Source organism: Corylus avellana, chromosome ca3, assembly GCF_901000735.1.
Source record: "Corylus avellana chromosome ca3, CavTom2PMs-1.0".
In the NCBI taxonomy this organism is placed as follows: Eukaryota; Viridiplantae; Streptophyta; class Magnoliopsida; order Fagales; family Betulaceae; genus Corylus; species Corylus avellana.
The window spans coordinates 36,638,074-36,660,867 of NC_081543.1; the positions used below are offsets into that span (position 1 = coordinate 36,638,074).

The 22,794-nt window shown below is 35.8% G+C and overlaps 5 protein-coding genes and 1 pseudogene across 5 annotated transcripts; 3 read left to right on the forward strand and 3 right to left on the reverse strand.

Moving 5' to 3' along the window:
• Positions 1-3,096: 3,096 nt before the first annotated feature.
• On the reverse strand, positions 3,097-4,496 carry LOC132174541 (uncharacterized). Its single transcript, XM_059586179.1, has 3 exons — positions 4,398-4,496; positions 3,577-4,269; positions 3,097-3,339 (listed from the first exon to the last, which is right to left on the reverse strand). The coding sequence occupies exons 1-3, from the start codon at positions 4,494-4,496 to the stop codon at positions 3,097-3,099; spliced, it is 1,035 nt and encodes a 344-aa protein (XP_059442162.1).
• A 1,877-nt stretch (positions 4,497-6,373) lies between these two features.
• LOC132174542 (2S seed storage albumin protein-like) lies at positions 6,374-6,862 on the reverse strand. Its single transcript, XM_059586180.1, has one exon. It carries the CDS (start codon positions 6,860-6,862, stop codon positions 6,416-6,418), a length of 447 nt encoding a protein of 148 aa, XP_059442163.1. The 3' UTR covers positions 6,374-6,415.
• Positions 6,863-9,095: 2,233 nt separating this feature from the next.
• Positions 9,096-12,367, forward strand: LOC132175731 (protein translation factor SUI1 homolog 2-like). The gene is made up of 5 exons (XM_059587757.1): positions 9,096-9,243; positions 10,580-10,671; positions 11,436-11,641; positions 11,746-11,799; positions 12,070-12,367. Exons 2-5 carry the CDS (start codon positions 10,629-10,631, stop codon positions 12,112-12,114), a joined length of 348 nt encoding a protein of 115 aa, XP_059443740.1. The 5' UTR covers positions 9,096-9,243; positions 10,580-10,628; the 3' UTR covers positions 12,115-12,367.
• Positions 12,368-15,132: 2,765 nt separating this feature from the next.
• On the forward strand, positions 15,133-16,415 carry LOC132176306 (MYB-like transcription factor ETC1). The gene is made up of 3 exons (XM_059588471.1): positions 15,133-15,385; positions 15,971-16,058; positions 16,141-16,415. The coding sequence occupies exons 1-3, from the start codon at positions 15,331-15,333 to the stop codon at positions 16,226-16,228; spliced, it is 231 nt and encodes a 76-aa protein (XP_059444454.1). The 5' UTR covers positions 15,133-15,330; the 3' UTR covers positions 16,229-16,415.
• Positions 16,416-19,949: 3,534 nt separating this feature from the next.
• LOC132176305 (thiamine thiazole synthase, chloroplastic-like) lies at positions 19,950-21,777 on the reverse strand (annotated as a pseudogene).
• LOC132174543 (very-long-chain 3-oxoacyl-CoA reductase 1-like) lies at positions 21,679-22,590 on the forward strand. Its single transcript, XM_059586181.1, has 2 exons — positions 21,679-21,784; positions 22,157-22,590. Exons 1-2 carry the CDS (start codon positions 21,679-21,681, stop codon positions 22,588-22,590), a joined length of 540 nt encoding a protein of 179 aa, XP_059442164.1.
• Positions 22,591-22,794: the final 204 nt, after the last annotated feature.

A 22,794-nucleotide genomic window follows, 5' to 3' on the forward strand; every position in this document is an offset into this window, starting at 1 on the left:
TTCATTGTCTGGACTATCTCTAACTGTTTTTTTTTTTTTTTACTATGACAGGTGGTGTTCATGCATGGTACTTGGTAAGGATCCTCGCCTTTGCATGTAAGTTATCAAATGTGGGATTCAATATGTTGTGGATGAATGAAAAACAGAGAAAATGAAGAACAGAGTATGCGAGCACAGAAAGTATTCTTTGGTTGAATCACCAAGATTTCTGTATTAATCAATAAAAAATGTACAGAAGAGTATTTATACAAAAGACTTTGCTTAAAAATACACTCAACTAATAATAAACTTCTCCACTACGTTTCAGCTAATCAAACACATGTTTAATCCTAATCTAGCACATGTGTTCCAATACAGCTCATGCCAGCTAATTTAACACATGTTTCATGTGTATTCCAATACCCCCCCTCAAGATGAACAATGTATATTAATAATGTTCATCTTGGATAGAAGTGTTTGAAAAACATCAGAACCAAGAGCCTTAGTGAACAAATTAGCTAGTTGATTAATAGAAGAAACATGAAGTGTTCAAACTAGGCCAAGTTGGATCTTTTCTCGCACAACATGGCAGTCAATTTCAATATGTTTAGTCCTCTCGTGGTAAACAGGATTAGCAGCTATATGAAGAGCTGTTTTACTGTCATAGAATAAAAGAGCAGCTTGAGGATGAGGAATCTGAAAATTCTTGAGCAAATGAAGCAGCCAAGTTAACTCACAACAAGCAGCTGCCATAGAACGATATGTAGCTTCAGCTGATGATCTAGAAATTGTGGTTTGCTTCTTAGACTTCCAAGAGATTAATGAATCTCCTAAGAAAACACAAAAACTAGATACTGATCTTCTGGTGTCTGGACAACCAGCCCAATCAGAGTCACAAAAAGCCTTTAAATGAAGAGTTGAAGATGCTCGAAAGAAAATCCCTTGGCCAGGAGCTGCTTTGATGTATCTGAGAATTCTATATGCAGCATCAAGGTGAGGCTGCCGAGGAGCTTGCATAAACTGACTCAAAGGTGGACTGAATATGTTAAATCAGGCCTAGTGATTGTGAGATAGAGCAGCCTTCCAATCAACCTTCGATACATTGTAGGATCATCAAGTAAGGCTCCATCCATAGCAGAAAACTTGGTATTAGATTCCATAGGAAATTTGGAAGGCTTTGCAGCTAAATGACCAGCATCACTGAGAATATCTAGAGCAAATTTTCTTTGACATAGTGAAATCCCATGAGAATTTCGAGCAATCTCCAACCCAAGAAAAAACATCAAAGGACCCAAGTCTTTCAACTTAAACTGAGTGTTCAAAAACACAATCAAATCTGCTATAGCTTGACCATCATTGCTAGCTAGAACTATGTCATCAACATAAACTAAAAGGGCCATAAAAGAAGAACCTGTGGACTTAGTAAACAATGAATAATCGGCTTTGGATTGAATGAACCCGTGAGCAAGCAGAATTGAGGAAAATTTACTGAACCATTGTCGAGAGGCCTGTTTTAGACCATATAAAGACTTGTTCAAACGACAAACCATATTGTCTCCCTTGGTGCCAAAGCCAAGAGGTGGTTTCATATACACTTCTTCATCTAGATCTCCATGCAAAAATGCATTGTTTACATCTAGTTGATGAAGCTCCCAATTATTGATTGCTGCCAATGCAAGTAAACACCGGACTGTGGTGAGTTTAGCCACTGGAGAAAAGGTTTCAAAATAGTCCAAGCCTTCACATTGAGTGAATCCTTTGGCTACAAGTCTGGCTTTGTACCTTTCAACTGACCCATCTGCTTTGTGCTTCACCTTGTAAACCCATTTACACCCAATAGCAACTTTGTTAGGAGGTAAAGACACAAGAGTCCATGTATTATTATCTTCAAGAGCTTTGATTTCAGCTTGCATTGCTTCACGCCAACATGCATGTTGAACAGCTTGGTAATAATATTGTGGCTCAACATGTGTTGAAACCGAAAGAAGATAATGTTTATAAGAAGGGGATTTATCATATGAAATGACAGATGAGAGATTATAAGGAATACCTGAATCTATTGGATGAATGCTTTGAGGTGATAAGGATGAAGTAGTTGCCATTTGACAATGAAAATGTTGTAAGTAACTAGGCTTATGTTTAATCCTAGATGATTTTCTGATGGGAATACTAGGAACATGTGTACTACGAACAGAATCCAAATGTGTTTCATAATTATTGGGTTCAGAAACATCATTAGAAATAGAAAGAACAGGATTATTAACAATTTCAGTAAAATGGTTTGGAATAGAAATAGAATTATCATCGTAATTTGGAATAGGAGTTGGAAGAACAGTGTTATGATGTATAATATGAGAGAGTTTAAAGTTTGGATGATAGGGAAAAACACTTTCATGGAATATAACATCACGAGAAATAAAAATTGTTTTAGTGGACAAATCAAACAATTTATATCCTTTGATGTTATATGGATATCCAATGAAACACATGGCTTTTCTCTTGAATCAAACTTAGATCGATTTCTAGTGAGAGTTGAAGCAAAACACAAACAACCAAATATTCGAAGATGAGAATAATTTGGAGGAGTTGAAATCAGACACTCATAGGGTGTTTTGTTAGACAAAATAGGAGTAGAAATTCTGTTGATTATATGAACAGCAGAAAGAATACATTCACCCCAAAAAATGAGTGGCAGATTAGCTTGAAATCTTAGAGCTCGTGCTACATTTAACAAGTGTTGATGTTTTCTTTCAACTATTGAGTTTTGTTGAGGTGTCTCAACACAACTCAATTGATGAATGATGCCTTTGGATTGGTAAAAATCAGATAGCTGGAATTCAAGACCACTGTCACTTCGAATGCATTTGACTTTAGATTCAAATTGGGTTTCAATCATATGAACAAAAGATTTAATCAAATTTCTGGTTTGAGACTTAGCAACCATTAGATGAACCCAAGTGAATCTAGAATAATCATCTACTATGGTGAGAAAATATTTAACACCATTAAAAGGATTAGTATAAAAGGACCCCAAATGTCACAATGCAGCAAATCAAAAGCTTTATTAGAAACCAAATAGCTTACAGGAAAAGGTAATCTTTGTTGCTTAGCCAAAGGTTAAATAGTACAACACTTATTGGAGTCAACAGATATGCTAGAATCTAATTGACTTAGAAGCTTAAGGCGTGAAGAAGACAAATGACCTAAACGGTAATGCCATACATCTGAAGAAACATTCTTAACAGAAAGACTAACGACAGGAATTGAAGTGCTTGATGCAGGTTGTACTGGTTTATTGACCAAATAGAACAAGCCTTCATGTTCTTTACCCACTCCAATCATTCTCCAAGTCAACAGGTGCTAAATAAAACAGAAATCAGCAAGAAAAATGAGACAACAAGAGAGATTTTTAGTTAGTTTACTTGCTGAAATGAGATTGAAAGTGAAAGATGGAACACAAAGCACATTGGTTAAAATGAATGAAGCAGAAATTTGAACTGTGCCAACATGTGTAACTGAAACAAATTGACCATTAGGTAGTTTTACAAATTTAGAAACAGTTGATGTAATTGTAGTAAGAAAAGAAAGGGAACAGACCATATGGTCAGTAGCACCTGTATCTATAATCCATGGATTGTTTTCAAATTGGGAGGCAACTTGAAAAGATGAAATGGATGAGAAAACAGAGTGCGGAGATTGAATTGGAAAGAAGGTACCTGACATCTGAGACACTAGGTGACTCTGATGTTCACCTGCTTGAATGACTGGTGGAGCCATATCAGACTTTGGCTGCAGCAAAGCAAGCAATTGCTGAATTTGCTCCTGGATGATTGGCAAACTTGCAGGCAGATTGGTTGACAAGTTGCGGGATGACTCAAGATCAGAAACTTGATGAACAGAGTGATTGGCAGCAGGTCTCCCTTTGGTAAATTTGAAACCAGGTGGGAAACCGTGTAGTCTGTAACACTTTTCAACAGTATGTCCATATACACCACAGTGAGTGCATGTAGGTCTATCCTTGCGGATGACATTCGATTTACCAAATCGAGTACTCGCATAAGCAGGAGAAGAATTGGAAGATGAAGAAGCAACCTTGACATTATTAACCATCATGGCAGTAGTATTATGAAACATGGAATCAATCGAACCAAAAATCATCCTTTGGCGTTCATCTTGAACAAGCAAGGAGAACACCTTGTTAATAGGTGGAAGTGGATCCATTAACAGTATTTGGCCTCTTACATGAGAAAAGGAGTCATTCAATCCCATGAGGAACTGAAGAATATACTCCTGTGATGATACTCAGAGAGAGTTTTCACACCACCACAAGTACATTTACCACACAAACAGATTGGTATTGGACGATACATGAGTAATTCATCCCACAATCCTTTGAGAGCTGTGTAGTAAGTGCTTACCGATTGATTCTCCTGAGTAATTGCAGAAATTGCCTTCTGAATTTGGAAGATCCTTGGGCCATTCTGCTGAGAAAAGCGATCACGAAGATCATTCCACATAGTTTATGCTGAATCAACAGAAATGACACTGGTTGCAATTTCCTTCGTCACAGAATTGATGAGCCAAGAAAGAACCATATTATTGCAACGTGTCCATGCGAAGTAATCTGGATCAAAAGGCAGTGGTTTTGGCAGTTGACCATTGATGAACTGGAGCTTGTTTTTCGCAGTCAAGGCCATGGTCATGGATCTAGCCCATGTGTAGTAGTTTTCTCCATTGAGTGGAGAGGAAACAATCACCGAACCAGGACTGTCACCATGGTGAAGAAACAATGGATTTGAATCCATTGCAGAGTTAACAGAAGTTGAAGAAGTTGAAGAATTCGAAAGATTTGACTCCATGGAACAAGATGAAGCCATGATTGCAAAAAAAAATCAAGAAGAAATCTGAATAGAATGGAATGAACACAGAAGAAAATTGAGCTAAAAATGCTTTGATACTATATCAAATGTGAGATTCAATATGTTGTGGATGAATGAAAAACAGAGAAAATGAAGAACAGAGTATGCGAGCACAGAAAGTATTCTTTGGTTGAATCACCAGGATTTCTGTATTAATCAATAAAAAATGTACAGAAGAGTATTTATACAAAAGACTTTGCTGTAAAAATACACTCAACTAATAATAAACTTCTCCACTACGTTTCAGCTAATCAAACACATGTTTAATCCTAATCCAGCACATGTGTTCCAATACAGCTCATGCCAGCTAATTTAACACATGTTTCATGTGTATTCTATAAGTTACGTGGAACGTGGGAGGGTAATGGTTCCTTTTGGCTTTTAGATGAGGTGGCGATGCCTGGTATAAATAATGGATGTTTGCTTGTTTCAATTCCACGTAGAGTTTCTTGCGAAAGCTGCCATCAAATATGTTTGTTTTCTTTTGAAATTAATTGCTTTGTTTATTACAAGAATTACAGAAAGCTTAGGTGGCCTTGGGCACTCATGTTGCCAAGTATGTGGTACATCCGTACATGCATTTGTTATTTTTTTTTTTTTTAATTCATGTCTTACAGTTGTTTGAAACTCCTTTGATATGTTTCGAGACATGGTTATATTTCTCAAACATGTTCTTAATTACCATTTTTCACCAGTCTTTAACTTTCCCACATATTTTGAGCTAGAAAAAAGTAAGGTTAGCGGTACCACCTCGTCGTCCGGAAAACATTCGAATGGTAAGATTTTTCTTTTACGTTTTTTAGGAAGTAGTCCCCATTTCAAGAAAAACATTTCCAACTAGATAAAATTCGGATAAAAATGTGGTATCTCTAACATTACTCACGTAGAAATATTAATGAATTTTATTGTCAGTATTTTTAGTAATTCAAAGGGTAAATGTGAGCAAATTTTTACATATAGGACGATTTTGAACACTTCACCCACTTATAATATATATACTGGTGTGACATCTATCATCCAAACGGCAAAGCATTGGAGATCCGAATATAATCCTTTAACCAATGCTTTGATGATAAAAGACCATATCCACTAGTAACTAGTTATTTCATATTCATTCAAGAATTGGTAAGTGCTGTCTCCATATTCATTCCAAATTGATCGTAGTTCTATACATGCAAGCAAGAAAGATTTTTTTTTTTTTTTTTTTCCCAACAAATGCTTGTACAGAACACTACTTGAACAGCTCGTGATGTTCATATGATCAATCGATTGCATAATTGATTGATCTTATCGTTTGCAAATATTTAATTATAAGATAATTAAGCAAGTAAACTAATTAAGAAAGTAATTAATTAAGAAGCATTTTGTTTTTATTCAAAAGAGACAATCTACAAAGCCTCAAACTAAACTGCGCATGCAGATACTAGTCATCAGTACACGATCATGTGCTTGCTTATTATATATATATATATATATAGAGAGAGAGAGAGAGTACGTGCACATGCATGGCCTCCTCTCTAGAACAATGAGAAGCGAATCTCACAGCGCTGGGGGCCGAGGCGGCATTGGTTTGGCAAATCCCTAGCACTCTCCATAATCTCCTGCATTTCCTCACCCCGGACCTGACCCAGCTGCTGCATCACCGCCTGCCTCAACCCCTCACATCGGCACCGCTCGTCCATCTGCCACAGCTGTTGGCAGCACTGCTGGAAATCCTGCTGCTGCTGCTGGTTGCCGTCTTCGTACCTCCCGAACTGGCTTTGCTGCCTCATAAACCGCTGGCACCAGTTGAGATTCTGCAGGCGATGAAACTGCTCGCGGCAGCTCACGCCTCGCCGCCCCTGCTGGTTCTCGATGTCCTCATCGATGTTCACGGTTGCTATGGTGGTGCGGAAGGCAGCCGCATGCGCTACCAACAAAAGGGCTGCAAAAAGAGCTGCTAGCGTTGCGAGCCTTGCGACCATTGCTATGATTTGTATGAAACAGTACTTTGGAATTATGTTGTGAATGGTTTGATGAAACTCTAAGGTGGGAGAGTAGTGGTGGGTATTTATAGTGGATTTTGGGGTGTGCATGTAAAGTACGTGTAGGTTTCTATGCAAATGCTGTCAACTTTGCTTGGGATGAAGTGAAATAGATAGCATATTAAAGTCAAAAAAAAAAAAAAAAAAAAGTGAAAAGATTTACTCTTAATTAGTCATAATTTGGAGTTATATTTATGATATTTTTAGGAGAAATCCTTATAATCTACGCAAAGATGTGAATGTCGTTATATATATATATATATATTTCATTGGGTGGAATTTGAAAGGTCAAATTTATGATTTTTTATGATGTGGGCTCAACATATATCAAAACTCTTCTGTTTAATTGATGAAGAGACTTAAATTTAGAAAACGTAAACATGAACATTGACACATAATTAATAATGAGAAAACTCGTATCTCCATATATCATCAAATGGAATTATCCAAAGGATATACAGCAAATTATATAAAGAAGAAAGCATTGGTCAAGTAATTCTCTTCTTTTCATGAGCATACTTGTACTATAATAATAACATTATGACGTACGCATAAACTTATTAAATGGGTCTCCATATGATCCTAATCTTTTTACTACTTATTGTAATTGTTATTTGTTAAAAAATAAAAATAAATAAATAAATCTTACTTACCAAATTTATTTGAGATTTGTCAAATTAGTGATTATTAAAAACTGAGAGAATGAAGAGCAACAGCCGTGTTAGAAATATAATACACAACGGAATATAAATTTCAGTACCCTTTTCAATAATTCTTATCGAAATAAAATTTTATTATATATATAACATTGTTCTACTTGCGTCATCAAGAGGTAGTTTAATCGGCTGGAAACCACATTTCATGAAGCGCGCGCCGAGGTCAAATCCCCCCTCCACCTTCTCTTGTATGAACATATTAAAAAAAAAAAACAAACAAACATTATTTTAGCTACTTGCCTTCTCCATATTTTCTTCTCTCCATAGTGGAACACGCTTCTAAAATGATACCCACGAATACACACGCATGCATCTTGTTGGTAAGGAAAGCAATTAGTGGCCCATCCACTAATAAAAGTTATAAAATTGATCACAACTTGGAGGAGAAAATAGATTCTGTAGTCACACTCGTTGAAATTCCTGCACCAAACCAGTGGATGCTATTGAAAATTGAAACAAGTGGAGAATCATATTTGCCCAAGAAAAAGAAAGAAAGTAAAGAACCATATTCCTTTTGTAATTCACATGTTATCTTCTTACAAAGATGTTTTGAGTGGTAAGTAGCCATCCCATCTTGTGGTATATATAGTTCTTTGTAATAAGAGATGGAAATTAATAACTGGAATTTCTTTTAGCTAAATAAATCTTATAAATATAAGTGTAATCTATCATCAAGAAGAACGATGTTGTATAGTTAATATTTTTTTAAGTCTTAATTATTATTTTTAGATAAAAATTTATGATTTTATTATATTAGCTATTACCACTTTTATTTATCTACAATTTATCATTTTATTGATTATCATGTTTTAAAATAAAAGAAATATTATTGTAATCAAATATTGAAAAAATATTATAATACGATCTTCAAGCCGCCAATTCTAACACCCCATCTATTGGGTCTGGTCATTCCTTTGACTCATTCCCAATAGTTTATAAGATTTTTATTTTTTATTTTTTTAAGAATTTCCGTCCTTTTGTTTGTTTTCCTTTTTGTTGTAATTTTCCTTTCTCCTTTTTTTCATGTTGAATTAAAAAAAAAAAAAAAAAAAAGCCACAGACATTCCCATTTATATAACTATTTTCTATTGAGAGAGGATTTTTAGCACACCGACCTGCTTGAATAATAAACACGTCAGTGTTAAAATATTATATTATATTATTTTATTTACTGTTTAAATATTATTTTAATAATATTTTAACACCTGCGTGCTTACTGTTTAAGCATGCCAGTATACCAAAACTTACTATTCCTTTTTTATTTTAGACGGATAGAAATTTTCTTAATATTAAGTTGGAGGATTTTTTCAAAGAAATTCAATTTATAAAATTATTATTTATTTGTTGGGCACGTAAGATACACTTTTTTTCTGGTAGTTATCACATCGTAATTAAAAACAACTTTTCATATTGTAAAGGAGACGTGACGAATTTATAAACCGGCCGGTTGGATTCATTTAAGACACCTATTCGCTTCATTTTTCTCTCTCGCCAAACAGACTTGAGAAAGACCGAGAGAGAGAGAGAGAGAGCTCTGACTTATCCGCTTTAGGGTTTCCTTCACTTATCGACTCTCAATCTCGGAACCCTAAAGCTTCGGATCAGGTATTGTAATTCTTCGCGATCCGATGATATATTCCATCGACGTTTTGGGTTTTCAATCTGTGTTATTTTGATAATTAGTTCTCCTTGGAAAGAATGGATTATTTTGCCAAATGTGTAGCCTTTTGATAATCGTATTCGTCTTTCTTTTTTTTCCTATCCTTTTTTGACTGAATTTTGTGTCTTTAGTATCTAAATCTTTGCAACTTTCTGATTAGGGTCTTGTTCTGGTTTTAATATGGCGCAGAAATTTTATTATTTACTTTATATATAATACAGGTTAGGTAGTTTGTGACACCTTGTTGGCAGATCAAGTAAATCTTTTATCTTTAACGGATTCTGGATGCTAATTTGAAGTAAAATTTTGGCTAATTTTATGGCTTTTGATTTGCTCTGATGGTATGGAGTTGAGATTTCTGGCTGCCTCAAGCGTCAGACACTTTTTTTTTTTTTTTTTTGGTTTTTAAATTGAAGAAAGAGAAATATTAAAGAGAAATTCAAATTTGAGGTATTAGCACTAAATTTAGGATGATAAAATTCATTTTAAGTGATATCATCCCTAAAGGGTTAATCTTCCACCCTTAGGTTTTAGTTTTAAATCCAAAAATAAATTTTGATGCATTAGAAACTAAATATTAACTCATAAAAATTTAACAAAAAAAAATCTAACATAACTAGGAAGAGAGATTTTTCTACATTTTTTTTTTTTTTTTAGTAAAGCCACATCAGATTTTGGCAGACACTTGTCTGACTCTTGGCAGCCAAATAGCAGGACTCGATGGTATGACCCTTTGGATGTTGTTGTTTTAGGAGTTAACGTCACGTGAGTAAACCTTTGTTAGTTGGTGTATCTTGTTTTCAGATTTTTGTCACATAATCTTCATTTTTGTCTGCCAATTTTCGTGTTTATTCTTGGTCAATTAGTAATTGGGATTACTAGTATTAGTAGAGCAATTTAGGGAATTTGGTCTGTTGCGATGTTTGACAAGGATTGCTTACTTGAATATTTCCTATCGATGGGGTTTATTGGATAGAATAGATTGTAGTTTGTATGGGTTACTTATAATATGAGTTCTATTTTTTGGCACCCTAGTCTTTTTTAAGGGGAAGAAGGAATTTCATAATCAAAGCATTCCCTCCTCTAGTCGTTGCAGGTGTGTTTGATGGTTTTTGCTATACATAGCTGGTACAGTTGATGTGAGATAAGATGTGTACATCAAATTTATAAAGTGATCGGTGTATAACCTTTCAGTGTTTACTAAAAAATGTTGTATATTACATTTATGCATTTGCTTCATCATCTATTGTTAGTCTAACATGGTTTCACCTTGTAATTCAGGTCTGAGCATTGAAGTTATTAGGCCGTTCTTTTTATTCAGCCAAGTTTCATGTCTGAACTCGAAGTCGACGTCCAAATTCCCACTGCCTTTGGTATGTTTGCTTTTCTTCTTGACTTGTTTTTGCATTTATGAATAATGTCACATGATTTGCGCATGACAGTCACATTTGTGTGTTATTTTCCTTCCCTAATTGAAAAACCATAATGCACATATGAATTGATAGGATAATAGACCTATATAAGAAAATCTGAAGTAGAACTTCACTCCCATTATCATCGTTGAAGAGTTTTTGTTGCTTCCCATTGGACCTCTCATTGGAAACCTATTGCTTCTCAGAAGAAGTATTGAGGGTCTGCCTTTGCTCCTTGTTTCATCATTTGTCTGTTTCATGACTTTGTCTGTCAAATGGTCATCTTGCTCTTCTCCCTCGATGCCTCCTTGCTAGGATGCGATTTTTCTACGTTAGTCAATTTGGTTGCTTCCAACCCTGGATCTTTTTATGTATTCAGAATTGGACAGTAACTGTATACACCAAAATGCGATCCTTGACAAGTTGGACAAGTCAGGAGCTGAGTCCATGGTGGCTGGCACCAGTTATCACATGGTAACAAAATCAGAAACTGACGTGTGAAGAGATACAATGATCAATAGAAGTTGACTGTTTTTACCCTTTCTTACAACCACTGAAAACGGCGGCTGGAAGATTTAATTTTTTGTGAGTTGGGGGTTGGTAGGAGCAGTGGGAAGGGAGGTTTTACTTGTTCTGTCCCCTCCCCCAACAGAGATGCTCTTCTCTCTGTCTTCCTTGAATGGGATTCTAACTAGTTTGTTGTTGTTATGGGGTGTGTATTACAGATCCGTTTGCTGAGGCAAATGCTGACGACTCTGGTGCTGGGTCAAAAGAGTATGTGCACATTCGTATACAGCAGCGGAATGGTAGGAAGAGCCTAACAACTGTGCAGGGGTTGAAGAAAGAATACAGCTACAACAAGATACTTAAGGACCTTAAGAAGGAGTTTTGCTGTAATGGTACAGTTGTCCAAGACCCAGAACTAGGACAGGTGGGTTTGAAACCTAGATGATACCTCCTGTGCTTGGTTTGCCTCCTTTAAATTTGGTTATTCTTGTGTGTTCTGCAAATTCTAATTTTGTTTGTGTTGTACAGGTTATTCAACTTCAAGGTGATCAGCGGAAGAATGTCTCCACCTTCCTTGTCCAGGTAAAACACTCGATTACTCCGCTGGAGGAGGTTAAAGACTGATTGTCTCACTATTAGTTATTTTGTTTTGTGTTGGATTGAATAGCTTATCCAAATCATACTTAAACCCTTTTTTTCTTTATTCCTCATCTCATTTGTTTATGGAATGCATACACTTGTTTAACTGATGGATATTGTGATTTTAGTTACTTAGTTGTTGGAGTTTTAACATTAGCATGATTCAGATTTCAATCTCTTATTTCTTTTCTGTTGTTATTTTATGGAGAACAGGCTGGCATTGTGAAAAAAGAACATATCAAGATTCATGGTTTCTGAGCTGCGTCAAAAGAAAGCTGTGCATGGTTCATGCCCTCTCATAATTTGGAGCCAGACATGTTATCCGGCTTTTAGTATAAATCGTGCTATTATGTTATCTTAAGGGTCTACTGTGTTGGCTACTCCCGTGTGTTTGTGGTGTGTTCTAGTTTTCAAGCTTGTGTGTTTGTGTAATGTGTGATGATTATGAAACACATTAGTACTACTTGTGTCTTGGTCCTCAATAACAATCACTGTCAAAGATTTGGTGTCTTGTTTTGTCTTTGCGTAATCTGGGGTCATATTGCTCATTGTTTTCGGTCACAACTCACAAGCAACATGATAAGTATGGCTGTAATGCATCTACTTGTTAAAATTATTCTCATTCTTGGAAAGAATTAGGTTGGACGGTGATATACTTAGGAAAAAAAAATGAAGTACGTCTCCGTGACCATGGAGGGGTAATGAAGGGACGGAGGTATACTTCATAGTCCTTCAAGGCCACGGATATATATAGATTATTTGTGTTTTCTTTTTTGGGAAATTTTTTATTTTGAAGCACAAAATTGATATTTCATAAGTATTTTATTAAAAAAAATAATCTATTTAATAAAGTCTTTTATCATAGGAATTAAAAGCTTTCATCACAAGGATCTATTCAATTTAAATTTAAATTAAGTAAAAAATAAACTTCTTGTTAAAAAGTGAAAATATGAGTAATTTCGGTTTTTTTCCCCCCTTAATGTAGAGCCAAGTATACTCGAGCTTTTCCCAGAGAGTTGTTTTACTTTCTTTATCTTTTTATCTTTTTATTTATTTTTTAAGTAAGTGTAGGAAGAATTTAAACTGCTTCCAACTCATTCGTTGGATCAACTACACCTCCGTTGAGTGTTGAATTCCTTACGTCCACTCCAACTGAGGAGTGAGACTAGTGAGTTGCTTGCTAATAAAATTTTAATTAACTAATTAATTTTTATTTTTATTATTATTTTTTGTTCAAATATTGCCTCCATCATTATTCATATTCAATTAAAATAGTTCATGTGTTTTGTGATCATACACGTTAAAGTTTAAGTTTTTGAGATAAGCGGTGACTTAAAGCTTACTTCTTAGACAGATTGTTAGATTGGAAAGTCTTTTAGTGAACTATAATCTAGCATGTTGAGACAATACTCAGCCAAAAAGCTTAGGTCTATGAGTTTGGATGTTGAGACGCTATTCAACCAAAAAGCTTAAGTCTATGGGTTTCACCTTAATCTGTGCTCATTTTGCTTCTGTAACCGCCTTGAGCAGCCTCTTGAGAGGACCGGGTCATTTATTTGACCAATTTCCTACCTTTTATAATTATTGTCACACTGTTTTTGTTTGTTTTGAGTTTGTTGTTAGGGAGCACACCTCATTTTCATTTTTAGGATTACTCACTTCTTCTTCTTTTCGAATCAAGCACGAGAATAATCTTCTCATGTAGCCCTTTCCTTCATTCAATTAAAAAAAAAAAAAAACCACTCAAACTTCTTATCGTTTCAATACGCGACTCAAACCCACTCACACATCTATACGGAACAAATATAATGTAAATTATTGGTACCATCTTTGATGGGTAAGGGATTGTTCTTGGGATTCCGCCATCTTTAGTGGGAGAGAGAACATAAAAAGGCTATATACTGATCAGTACACCCTCCCAACAAACAATGTAGGTGGTGGTAATGGCTTGAGATTCCTGGTACCATTTGGAGAGCTCTCAGTGACATAGGGATGATCAATTCCCAGAAAGGAACTTCCTGTGCATATCCTGATTAAGATAAGAAAAAGAAATTAAAAGTTTGATGAAATCCCTCATTTTCTTGTCCTATGTTCTGTCGTGTGCTCTTTGTTTACTAAGATAAATGACAGACGTACAGCCTTTATTGGTAGTTAAACTTTTTAATTTCTTTTCTTTTCTTAATCTTAGAATATATATGTTGATTGAGATTTGAGAAATATTTTACTGTTACCCATTACAATTTGATCCTCCAACTAATTTTTTATTTTATTGTTTGCTTTAACAGCATGCTTCATCTTTGGCCACTTCTTTTAAGGGACAAAAAAGATTGTGATATAAAGTTCACACTTCTTTTGGAGAATATTGACCATCTAACATGGGACATAATGATGCTTCAAGACCCCACCATAGTGCGCATGCCATTTTTGACCCAATATTTTCCTCATTTTAGGGCACTCAAGTATTGTTTGAATGCTGTGATAGGAATATTAATATATAAATTTTTTTATAAATTGATATAGAAGTTATATGTCACTTATTATATTAGTTTAAATAATTAAATTTATTTGTAAAATTTTGTCGTTTAGTTTTTTTTCATTCATGAGGCACGGAGTAGTACTTATGGGATGAACACGTAATAAATATTGTGAAAGTCTCGTGTGTGTATCCGGGGAAGGTAGGTTTGTGTGGGCATGAGTGAGACAACATGAGAAGTGAGAGGAATGAGAAGCACAAATTTGAAAAATAATAATAATGAAAGCAATAGGAGATGATTATTTGGTGATGATTGGAAAATATACAAAGGATGAGAATTGAAAAATCATTATGGAATTGGAAATGTAATGAGTAGTTATGAAGAAATGAAACTTCTGCAAAATCTCTAAGTACACTACAGCATCATCAGATTATTCAAGGTTTGATCAAATTCAAAGTAAGTTGGAAGGCCGAATAAGCCTACCTACTTCAAACCTCATCCCCTAGAAATAGTTTTCTTTCTAACTTTTCTTTTGGATTAAGAATAATACAAACAAGGACTTTAGTACAAGGGAAAAAACAGTAGTGTCTAGTCAAAACCAACTAGAATATTGTCGCAAAGTTGGTGCCTCAATCCTAAGGTTTCCAGGAAAGCACACAAAAAATATATATATATATATATATATATCCTTGATATTCCCTTAGGATTAGGAAGGAATGTTTCCTGCATGTTCTTGTGATGTGGTGCTTGTTTAATAATTTACTGCAGTCACCAAACGAAATGACCTTTTTCCAACTAACATTCTCCTCCTACTGTTTTTTTTTTTACTTTTTTCTCACCTTCCGTTCTTCACTGCTGGAGTCTCTCTCTTGGAATGTTGTTTCATTTTCAGTATTTAAGCGCCTCCACTGCACCTACATCTCCCCCATAGCTTCTGAGAACAAATTTAGGTGTCCTAAATTCTCTTCTCTTTCTCTCTCTCTGATCTGTTGTGTGAAATATGGCTGACTTGGATAATCACTCTACTTCTACTGATATTGTTTTGGACTCTGAAGGTAACCTCCCTACTTTCAATGTCTCAATGATGTCCTTGCATGGTTTTTCTTTTTTCTTTAATATTCAGGGTATATACTTAACCCTTCCAACTGCTATTAATCCAGTCTTTTATGTCAAGAGGAGTGAAAATAACAGTGAGGAAAAAAAGAAAATACAGATAACCAAAATAAAGACAAAAAAAAAATTAACATTATCCATTGCAGCAATTCATTTCACAACCCCGGAGAGGATTTTGATCAAAATGAAAGGAAAAAGTGAGAGAGCTGTGAGTTATAAGAAAACTAAGAGACATCCAAATGATGAGTCATTTTCTGTCTTCAGTTTAGCATCCATTTGCTTCCTCTTTGTCTTATCTCTGTTGGAAGTTTTGCTTTTCCATAGAGCAATAAAGGCTCCAATATTGATATGGTTTTGTAGATGCACTCATTGCTTTACTTTTACATACAGTATACTTGAGAGAAGGGTTGACTGTTATTTGACAAAGCTTTCCTAAAGTTAATTGTATGGTTTTTTTGTTTCCTCCCTGATCTCTCTAGGGAACCAAAATATTGCCTACTTATCAATACGTTTCTATTTTGCTGCAGAGGATCATAACAATCAAGAATCTAAGCTCCAATTCTCAGAAGATGAGGAAACACTTATTGTGATCATGTTTAATCTTGTTGGAGAGAGGTACACCATCTCTGTCTCTTCTCCGATACATTATTTTCTTCAGTCTTTGATTGTACTAATTAATGCTTGAGGTTTGAAGCAGATGGTCTTTGATTGCTGGGAGAATCCCTGGAAGAACAGCTGAGGAAATTGAGAAATACTGGAATTCAAGATACTCCACAAGCGAATGAAAGTTTCTTATGCAAGCTTAGCTAGCTAGCTAGATAACTAGTATGGGGGGTGTAATTGTGATATTGGGTCTCCAAAGAAATGTGGTGTTTAAGGGATCTGAATCTTTCGAGGATAGGGAGCTTAAGCTCTAATATATGTAAACATTATTAACTGAATTTGACCAATTAATGCTAGTTGATTAAGTCTTCCTATTTCCATGTCCACCCATTTTCTTAGTCTGCAGTATGAATCTGAATATACGTACTTTACTAGCAGAAGAAAACAGACCCCAGACCACTCCACCCCATCAAATAGAAAAAAGAACGAACATATTAAAACAAAACAAATGAAAAAGATTTTTTTTTCCTATCAAAATACCAAAGAGTAACTTCCAAGTTTCCAATTCCAAACAAAAAAGTAGTAGTTTGGATTGAGCTTGGGCTTAGTTCTACTTAGAAGTGGACCCGTTGAGATTGAGATACGTGTCCCAAATGTGCTTCTTTTGCTTTGTTATAGGAGGTGTTTCCAATCTCAAACTAGACCCAAGCCAAATATGTTTTAGCGTTACAAATTACTATCATATTCTAGTCGCCACAAAGCACCAAAAAAAAAAGAACAAAATAATGCGCTTGCGAAAAAGGTGTCGATGCTTATTTTTCGGCACATACGTCTGCCTACAAATGAGGTGTTGAAAAGAGCAAAAGTCGACCCATAAGTCCACCGCCGCCAAATTTGTAGAGTCCATCATGGCTACCTATGATTAATACTAGCTTAGGAATAGGATTAAAGAAGTTTGGGCTTGAGGACCCAAGAAGAGAAAAAGAAATAAAGAAAGGCCTATCGCATTCGCATTTATTTAATTTTTTTTGTTGGTTAAATACTTCATTAGTATTTAGGTTTGCAGTTTTTTATTTTTTCTCACCTATGGCTCAAAAACGGTCATAAATGATACTTGACTTACAGGAAAAAACTTAGTATCTCCGTTAAGTTTCGTCACAAGTATCATCATATCAAAATGCCATGTGTCCTAAAAAATAAAAATAAAAATTGAAAAATTCATGGGGTGGCCGAACCACCCCCAACTTCCCAAAGCCCTTTGGATGGTTCAGTCACCCCCAATGGCCAAAAAGTAGGTGGCCGAAAGCCACCCCCAAAGGCCTTGGGGAGTGGCCGGCCACCCCCACTTTGGTCATGGGGGTGGTTCGGCCAATGTCCTCCAAAACTTCCAAAAAGTTATCAATGTCCCCCAAGGCCACCCCTTACGTTTTTCCTTTATATATATATATAATTTTATATTTTTTTATAATTTTTTTTTATTAATGGTATTTTTTACATTGGGAAAACATTAACAATTTTTTGATAATTTTGAGAGCATAACATTGTAAATTGGGTGATAATTTAAAGTTAATCAAAAAAAAAAAATTCTTTGTCTCCAAAGAGTAGCTCAATCAGTTAAGGACCATGCCTCATAAAGCGAAGGTCACCAATTTGATTCCCACATTCTCTTTTCCTTCATATACTTGCTCTTTGATGAGAGAGAGAGAGAGAGAGAGAGAGAGAGAAAATCATTAAAAAAAAAAAAAAAAAAAAAAAAAACCTATACATTCCACTATAATTGAGGAATTCTATAGATGAAATGCAAAATGCATTTGGTTTTACAAAGAAATCCAAAATGAACAAGACATAGTGAATCTAAAAGTTCACCGACAAAAGTACTTTAATTAGACAAAAGTTATATTTTCCACCACAATTCTAAACATGCCCTAAAATAGTTGATGGTTTTTTTTGGAATAAGATTCTCTCCATTTTAAGTTATGGAAATAGAAAAGAAATCATTTTATAGTTAATATTAAATTTGTCATCTAATGGTATATATGTTACCATGATGCATATATATTGTTGTTTTTTTTTTCTTTTTTTTTTTTGAAGAAAGTGCATATATATTGTTAAACTATTACTTAAATAATAAAACTTTTATCTTCTTATTAATTAATTTTTTTTTGGATAAATAATGGTTCAATATAATATAAAAAATGTAGTATTGCGTTTAAACTGTCATTTGAAAGCGATATATATATATATATAAACAAATCTCTTTTTTGCATTTTTTAATTAAGAATCCATTGCACATAAAATTAATGCATATGTAGATTTCAACGAGGCGTCGGGTAGTTTGAAAGCTGCAATTTTGTACGATTTAGGTCAACGTACGTACTTATGGTCGATCGAGCCCGCCCAACTTCCAGCAAGTTTGAGTTTAGATTTTCATAGCCTGGGATTGGGCCTCAGTTGAAACCCCCAGTGTGAACATTTATGGGAGATTATTGTTCTTATTCATGCATGTTGAATAGCACAAACTTATCTGATCCGGTATTAATTGGCCTTAATTATTATCGTAATATAATAGAAGCTTCTATAGATGTTCCAAATGCTCGTGTGCATGATACGAACCTTCCCCTAGTTGAGGAGGTGCTGACTTCGGCCCTGGTTTAGTAGCTGCCGGCTTTGGCTTCGGCTCTGGCTCCAGCTCCGGCCACGCATTAAGGCCTTGTTTTAGACATTTCAATTGTTAAAGTGTTGGTTAAATGATTAAATTTATCATTTCGTATTAGCTTAAACTTTTTGGATAAGCGGAGATTTAGCATATATCAAAGCCAAAAGGCACTCTGCCAATTCACCCCCCTCCCCCAATTTAATTAAAATATTTCAAGCGTTGAATCTCCCTTTTCACATATTAAATTCACAGTTTTCCATCGACTTAAACTTAAGGTTTTGATGATTTGAGACCAATTACATGCTTACATGTCAATCACAAATAGCAAATAAATTCTAGCACACCTAATAATCACCTTAAAACACCTAAAACCATCCCAAGTTAGTTAGAGGGGGTTTTTTGAACTACTACCCTCATATATAATCTCGGCTAGAGATCTTTAGATAAAGGTGGATATTCAGTACTCAAACCACCAACCAAATCAATTATTATTATTATTATTATTTTGGATACATGCGTTACAAGTTAGAATTACAGATAATAATTAGAATGATGAAGATGTGTCTCAAAGAGGTAGCTCAATCAATTAGGAACACGTCTAATGAAACGGAGGTTATTAGTTCGAATTCTCATTTTCCTTTTGTGTGGACATGTAAAAAAAAAAAAAAAAAAAAAGAATGATGAACACGTAGGAATCCAAATGAGAAATGTAATAATCGAAGATGCATGATTTAATTTGGGAAAGATATAAATGATTGAATTCGTACTAACCTGCTCCTGAAAGAGTCCCACCTCTGTCGCCGTCCACATGCCATGCATAGTAAGCATAGTGAACCTTAGCTTTGATACTCTCAACATCATTACAACCAATCCAAGAAAGAACATCATTATAAACCTCGGGATATACTGGGACCATTCTTTATAAGCATATCGAGTATAACAATTCTGGACGAAATACTTGATATGCGGATATATTGGGACCATTTTTTATAAGCATATCAAGTATAATAATTCTGGACGAAATGCTTATAAAGAATGGTCCCAATATATCCCAAGGTTTCAATATATTTTCCATCAGCTGGCGCAAACAATCCATTGTTACCAGAATTTTGTAGACGCCACGCATGGCCATAAATTGAAAGGCCGAGGACTATTTTTTCTTTGGGCACATGTATTTTATCACTCATCCATTCGCTGATCCCGAAATCCCCGTAACTGTATTTGTCTCCTGGATTTTTCAATGCAGCAAAAGGTCAAGTAAGATTCCTTGACTCAAGGGGCAATACATACTCTAATACGTCCATCCAGTCCAAGTTAGTTGAAAAAGGTTTAAAAGGGATAGTCCAATGACTTATATTGTTGCGGTCTTTGTTGGACTATCCTTTAAAGCTATTTCAACTTACTTAGACTGGATCAACGTATTGGACTATGATTTCTATTGCTCCCTTCAGTCAAGGAATCTTACTGGACCTTTTATTGTCAATCATGCCAATACTCTTTAGCCTCTTGACCCTTTGGCCACGAACGGCCCGTCGTGACCGCAGGAGCTCACCACCACCTTCGCCTCCATGACGTTGGGGTCCTTAAACGACTGGGTGTCGTGGTTCATGGACACCAGGGCTCAGTTGGTGACCACCTCACCAACTCTCCCTCCCTTCACGATCAAGTCCTCGGCCGCCACCGAGTTGAAGAGCTTCACGTTGGGGCCAGCCAAGAGCTTGCTCATGATGGTGGAGGAGAAGACAGCGCCGTGCTTGATCACCACATAGTTGTCTTGCTCGTCGTACTCGATGCCCAGCTCGTCAAGGAAGAGATGCGCTGGTTTGCGCACAACCTGATCATATAATGAGATTAAATTAGTATACAAAATCTTTCACAACATGTTTTTCAGAGACTTTTATTCACTTTATGTAGTATTCATGGTACAATTTGCTCAAATAATTGTCAATAATTTCCTTTGTTGACAATTAAAGATAGATTTTGAAACTAATGCCTCTTAAAGAAAGTAAATAAAATCATTTGGCCAATGATTTATCTTCTAGTAATGTTTTATGCAAGTATTTGTGAACCTTACTCAATGTTGACACATATTATCCATATATCGTGTTATAAAATATTTTATTTTTATTTTAAATTGGGTTTATTATATATATATATATATATAATAAAAACATTGTATATAAAGTAAATAAAAAAATTAACTTGGAACTGCCCCTACTATGTACCCCTATTTTAGCAAAATCAAGGATAAAAATGAGCCTTATCTACATAATACAAATATCACAAAAAGTTCTGAATTAATATAACTAAAAACAAGAGATATTACAGGTAATCCGACCAAAAATAAAAATAAGGTTGTATTATCTACTCTTTTTCTTCAACTTAATTAACCAAATTCCAAAACTTTAAAGACAAATTATATAAAAATATGTTAATACTTGAGTCCTTGATGTTCGATGCCATGAGTTCGATCAACAGATTCGTTTAGCATTTTTAATCTTAACCCACCAGATTCGTTTAACGGCACTTACCATAGCCGAGAAGAGCTGGACGCCGAGCCATGCGCCGCCACCGGGGCTGACAGATTGCTCGATGATGGCGACCTGCACGGACGGGTTCTTGCTGAGCTCGTAGGCGCACGAGAGCCCCGCGGAGCCCGCGCCCACCACCACCACGTCGGTGTCGCCTATCGGCGTACGTGATCATGTCCATCATGTACCGCCGGGTCATCTCGCGGGAAACGATGGACTCCTTGATGGGATCGAACGTGAACGCTTTCAGATCGTACGGCGGAGATGAAGAGGCGGACATGGAGATGGAGGGTTGAGATCCGGCCACGACGGGCTGGAAGCGGATGGAAGGTGGGGCCAGAGGGGTGCCATGGAAGGATGAGGTGGAGTTGTCAAAAAGAGCGAGTCTTTGGGGTTTGGAGGTGAAGGTGGAGGCCATTTTCGCCATTTTTATCAAGCCTTAAAAATGCTAGAGAAATTGCTGAGGAAGAAGAAGAGAGTAGTGAAGCGTATTATGGAGGAGGAGGAGGAGGGAGGCGAAAATATCTGGAGCGTGATTGGGGAAATGCTAGGTCTCCTAGTCGTAGGATTATTTTATAAAAATAAGGGTTAATAACGTTTTTTTGGTACGTTTTTATTTTTTATTTTTAATTTTAAAATATGTCAAATCTAGTAACTCATATATGGAGAAAATGAAATCACTACATACATTAGTTTTTGTCGCTCCCAATTAACAGAAGTCTACGTCATCTACGTTTATATCATGACACATATCTTAAAAATTAAAAATAATTAAATAATAATAATAAATAAAAAAATAATTAAACCTAAAAAGAAAGTGAAAATTCTATGATTTGAGCCACCACAAGGCCATATGCAAACAACTGTAGCAATCTCGAATCCACTCCCTATAAAACCCATTTCATTCCACTATTCTCTCTCAGATCCAAAGCAAAAGCACGCTCTCTTCCAACGTGCAACTCTGCTCAAAGGTCAGCCGTTCTGGGTTCTCGTTCTTTTTACTTGGGGTTCTCTCTTGGCTCTTAATTTTGCTCTCGCATTCTTCAAATGGGTCTACGTCAATTTTCTCAGACCCGCTAAGACTCTCAAAAAGTACGAGTCTTGGGCACTCGTTACCGAACTCTCTGGCAGTATTGGCAAGGGTTTCGCTTTTCAATTGGCCCGTAAAGGGATTAATATGATATTGGTGAGTCAAAATCCGGACAAGCTCAAAGATGTTTCGGATTCGATTCAAGCCAAGTACAGTAAGACCCAGATCAAGATTGTTGTTGTGGCTTTTGCTGGTGAACTTTCCAAGGGTGTTAAGAGGATTAGCGAAGCCATTGAAGGGTTGGACGTTGGGGTTGTGAACTTGTGATCAACAATGTTGGGATATCGTACCCGTATGCCAGGTATTTCCACGAAGTGGATGAAGAGTTGCTGAAGAATTTGATTAAGATGAATGTTGAAGCGATGGTCCTTGGGGGTGGCTTCGGCCTCTAGGGGTGGCCGAGCCTCGAGCCAACCCCCAAGGCCAAAGAGGATGGTTTCGAGCGACCCCCAAGGCCAAAATAGGGTGGCT

Excerpts from the sequence above, each read along its gene's own strand:
- LOC132174541 (XM_059586179.1), bottom strand. The coding sequence starts at position 4,496 with ATGTGGAATGATCTTCGTGATCGCTTTTCTCAGCAGAATGGCCCAAGG. Across the intron at positions 4,270-4,397 it reads TTACTCAGGAGAATCAATCG|GAGTATATTCTTCAGTTCCT; the intron begins GTAAGCACTTAC and ends GTATCATCACAG. Across the intron at positions 3,340-3,576 it reads CAGGTGCTACTGACCATATG|CACCTGTTGACTTGGAGAAT; the intron begins GTCTGTTCCCTT and ends TGTTTTATTTAG.
- LOC132174542 (XM_059586180.1), bottom strand. The coding sequence starts at position 6,862 with ATGGTCGCAAGGCTCGCAACGCTAGCAGCTCTTTTTGCAGCCCTTTTG.
- LOC132175731 (XM_059587757.1), top strand. The coding sequence starts at position 10,629 with ATGTCTGAACTCGAAGTCGACGTCCAAATTCCCACTGCCTTTG. Across the intron at positions 11,642-11,745 it reads AAGACCCAGAACTAGGACAG|GTTATTCAACTTCAAGGTGA; the intron begins GTGGGTTTGAAA and ends TGTGTTGTACAG. Across the intron at positions 11,800-12,069 it reads TCTCCACCTTCCTTGTCCAG|GCTGGCATTGTGAAAAAAGA; the intron begins GTAAAACACTCG and ends TATGGAGAACAG.
- LOC132176306 (XM_059588471.1), top strand. The coding sequence starts at position 15,331 with ATGGCTGACTTGGATAATCACTCTACTTCTACTGATATTGTTTTGGAC. Across the intron at positions 15,386-15,970 it reads TATTGTTTTGGACTCTGAAG|AGGATCATAACAATCAAGAA; the intron begins GTAACCTCCCTA and ends ATTTTGCTGCAG. Across the intron at positions 16,059-16,140 it reads TTTAATCTTGTTGGAGAGAG|ATGGTCTTTGATTGCTGGGA; the intron begins GTACACCATCTC and ends GGTTTGAAGCAG.
- LOC132174543 (XM_059586181.1), top strand. The coding sequence starts at position 21,679 with ATGCTAGAGAAATTGCTGAGGAAGAAGAAGAGAGTAGTGAAGCGTATT. Across the intron at positions 21,785-22,156 it reads CGTGATTGGGGAAATGCTAG|ATCCAAAGCAAAAGCACGCT; the intron begins GTCTCCTAGTCG and ends ATTCTCTCTCAG.